This window comes from Anarrhichthys ocellatus, unplaced genomic scaffold, assembly GCF_004355925.1.
Source record: "Anarrhichthys ocellatus isolate YVR2014 unplaced genomic scaffold, GSC_Weel_1.0 scaffold5, whole genome shotgun sequence".
Lineage (NCBI taxonomy): Eukaryota > Metazoa > Chordata > Actinopteri > Perciformes > Anarhichadidae > Anarrhichthys > Anarrhichthys ocellatus.
In genome coordinates, this window is record NW_022280035.1 from 2,337,548 (window position 1) to 2,339,650 (window position 2,103).

General features: G+C 49.3%; 1 protein-coding gene across 1 annotated transcript in view; it reads right to left on the bottom strand.

Moving 5' to 3' along the window:
- LOC116382587 (protein bicaudal D homolog 2-like) overlaps window positions 1-2,103 on the bottom strand; it is a 31,819-nt gene that overhangs the window by 8,476 nt on the left and 21,240 nt on the right. Inside the window, exon 10 of the mRNA XM_031845769.1 lies at window positions 1,857-2,008. Coding sequence (XP_031701629.1) covers window positions 1,857-2,008 — 152 coding nt within the window. The remainder of the gene's footprint in view (window positions 1-1,856; window positions 2,009-2,103) is intronic.

Genomic DNA, 2,103 nt, shown 5'->3' on the forward strand with positions numbered 1-2,103 from the left:
ACACACACACACACACACACACACACACACACACACACACACACACAGAGAGAGGGAGAAGCACTTACAGACACTTGCAAAACATTCAACCCTGTCTCTCAATCAGTCAAACACACATTAAACATCTCAAGTAACTCCAATCTACGAGACCTACATATTTTTTACAATTCTACTCCCCTTTGACAAAAGACCACACATTTGTAGCCGACAGTTTTCCACGTCTCAGAAATCCACCTTTACAGAGCGGCGATCACTGTCAAACTAGGCTCCTGTAGTGGGCTTTAACTGAAGACCCGCCCCCTTCCTCTCTTTCTTTTCCAGATGACTAGAGAAACGGGTGTTTGGCAGTGAGGAAGGACGGAAGAGGGGCACAAAAGGGAGGGTGGGAAACCTCGCTCTGCCGAGTCCCCCGGCCTCTCAATGAGTCCTCTGACCCGGCTCTGTGCCGTATAGGGCAGAATTTACATACCAATATGTGAATCCCAGAAACAGACAGAATGTAATTCATGCATAGGCACCGGAACGTGGACAGGCTCCTGGAGCCTGGAGCCTCAAGAGCATCGCCATCAGGGTGAGCTGCTTTTGTGCGAACACACATGCGACGAAGCAGGAGGTAAACAGCGAGCTGTGATGTGTCGTCATTATCTTAAGCCGCTCCGGCAAAAGAGGCTTAAAGACACAGACGATTCACAACAGATCTACGCCTTCACAGCAAATATCGTATCGCACCTTTCCTGCACTGGTGCGATGGGAACTATGAAGTGACACAACTCTCGGGCCCCTAGAGGGTAAACAATTACGTCATTAGTAGTAGCAAGATCTGGTTCCCTCTTTGCCCCGGTTGTCTTTGGTCCAAATGGTTTAGCGTTACACCTACATCCTGTCTCTGTCTGGCTCTGCAGTGCACCAAAAAACCCATGACGGCACACACTCTCGTATTCGCAGACGGAGGAGTTTTCCTCCCGTTACTAATGTGATTAGACGCCGTATGGAGCTACAGCAGGCACACTTCAGGGACAGGTATTGAACTACTTGTGTGGGGAAGGTGAGGGGTGCAGAGCTTTCCCACACATCCTCTGCAGCCCCTGTTACCTTCGTTCCAGCCTCCTCTTCTACCTCTCCTCCCTCTGCACAGCTTGAGCTTTGCTGCTGGAGGAGCCTTGAATGCAGAAGGAAAGACCGTCTCAGCATCTCGGCTCCGCCATCTGGACCAGAGCTGATATTTACGGGACAAATGGGCACCGGCCTCTCAAAAACATTCACAGAGAGGACGTATTTTAGTACCTTTCGCAATATGCACACACAAGCAGTGTGTGAGCACTTAAGTCTGCTACGTGGAGAGGGGTGAATGTGTAATCCAGACCAAGAGGAGGTGGGATTAACCACGGAACCTTTGACCGGCTTCTCTTTGGAATCAGAAGAGATTAGTGAGTGCGTCAGCCCATCTGACACACACACACACACACACACACACACACACACACACACGTCAAAAACACTATTTAAGTGACATATTTGAATGATACCCAGATTAGACACCTTCTGTTCTCTACAGCCAGTATTGGTGCCAGTATCCCTTCCTGACCGCGATTCTCCAAAACAAACACCGTAAACATGTCGTGTCACAATAATACTGAGGAGTGGCCAACACATGGTACCCATGGATTACACTACGATTATAATCTTAATCTTTAGTTTAACCGTCTCTGATAGAATAGCATGTAGTCTGCTGTGTTACTGCTGCCTCTTCAAACTAATCTAAATTTGAACAGTTTGGGAATTAAGACAAAACCATGTCGGTAAATATCCGCTTATGTGACGATATAAAGCGAATCAGGCGGTGGCGTGCTTCTTACCGTGTGGCGAACATGGCTCTGAGGGAGGAAAAGGTGGCGGCGTCCTCCTTCAGGGCTTTGAGCTCGTTCCTCAGTTTCATCATGGTCTCCGTTACCATGGCCTTTTCGTTCTCGTACTTGCTCTTCAGATTGGCCAGAGCGACTTCTGCTGTCTGTGGGTGGACGAGAAGAACAAAAGGGGTCAGAGCAGCTGGAAGGCGTCGGGTGTGTGTGTGTGTGTGTGTGTGTGTGTGTGGGGGGGGGGGGG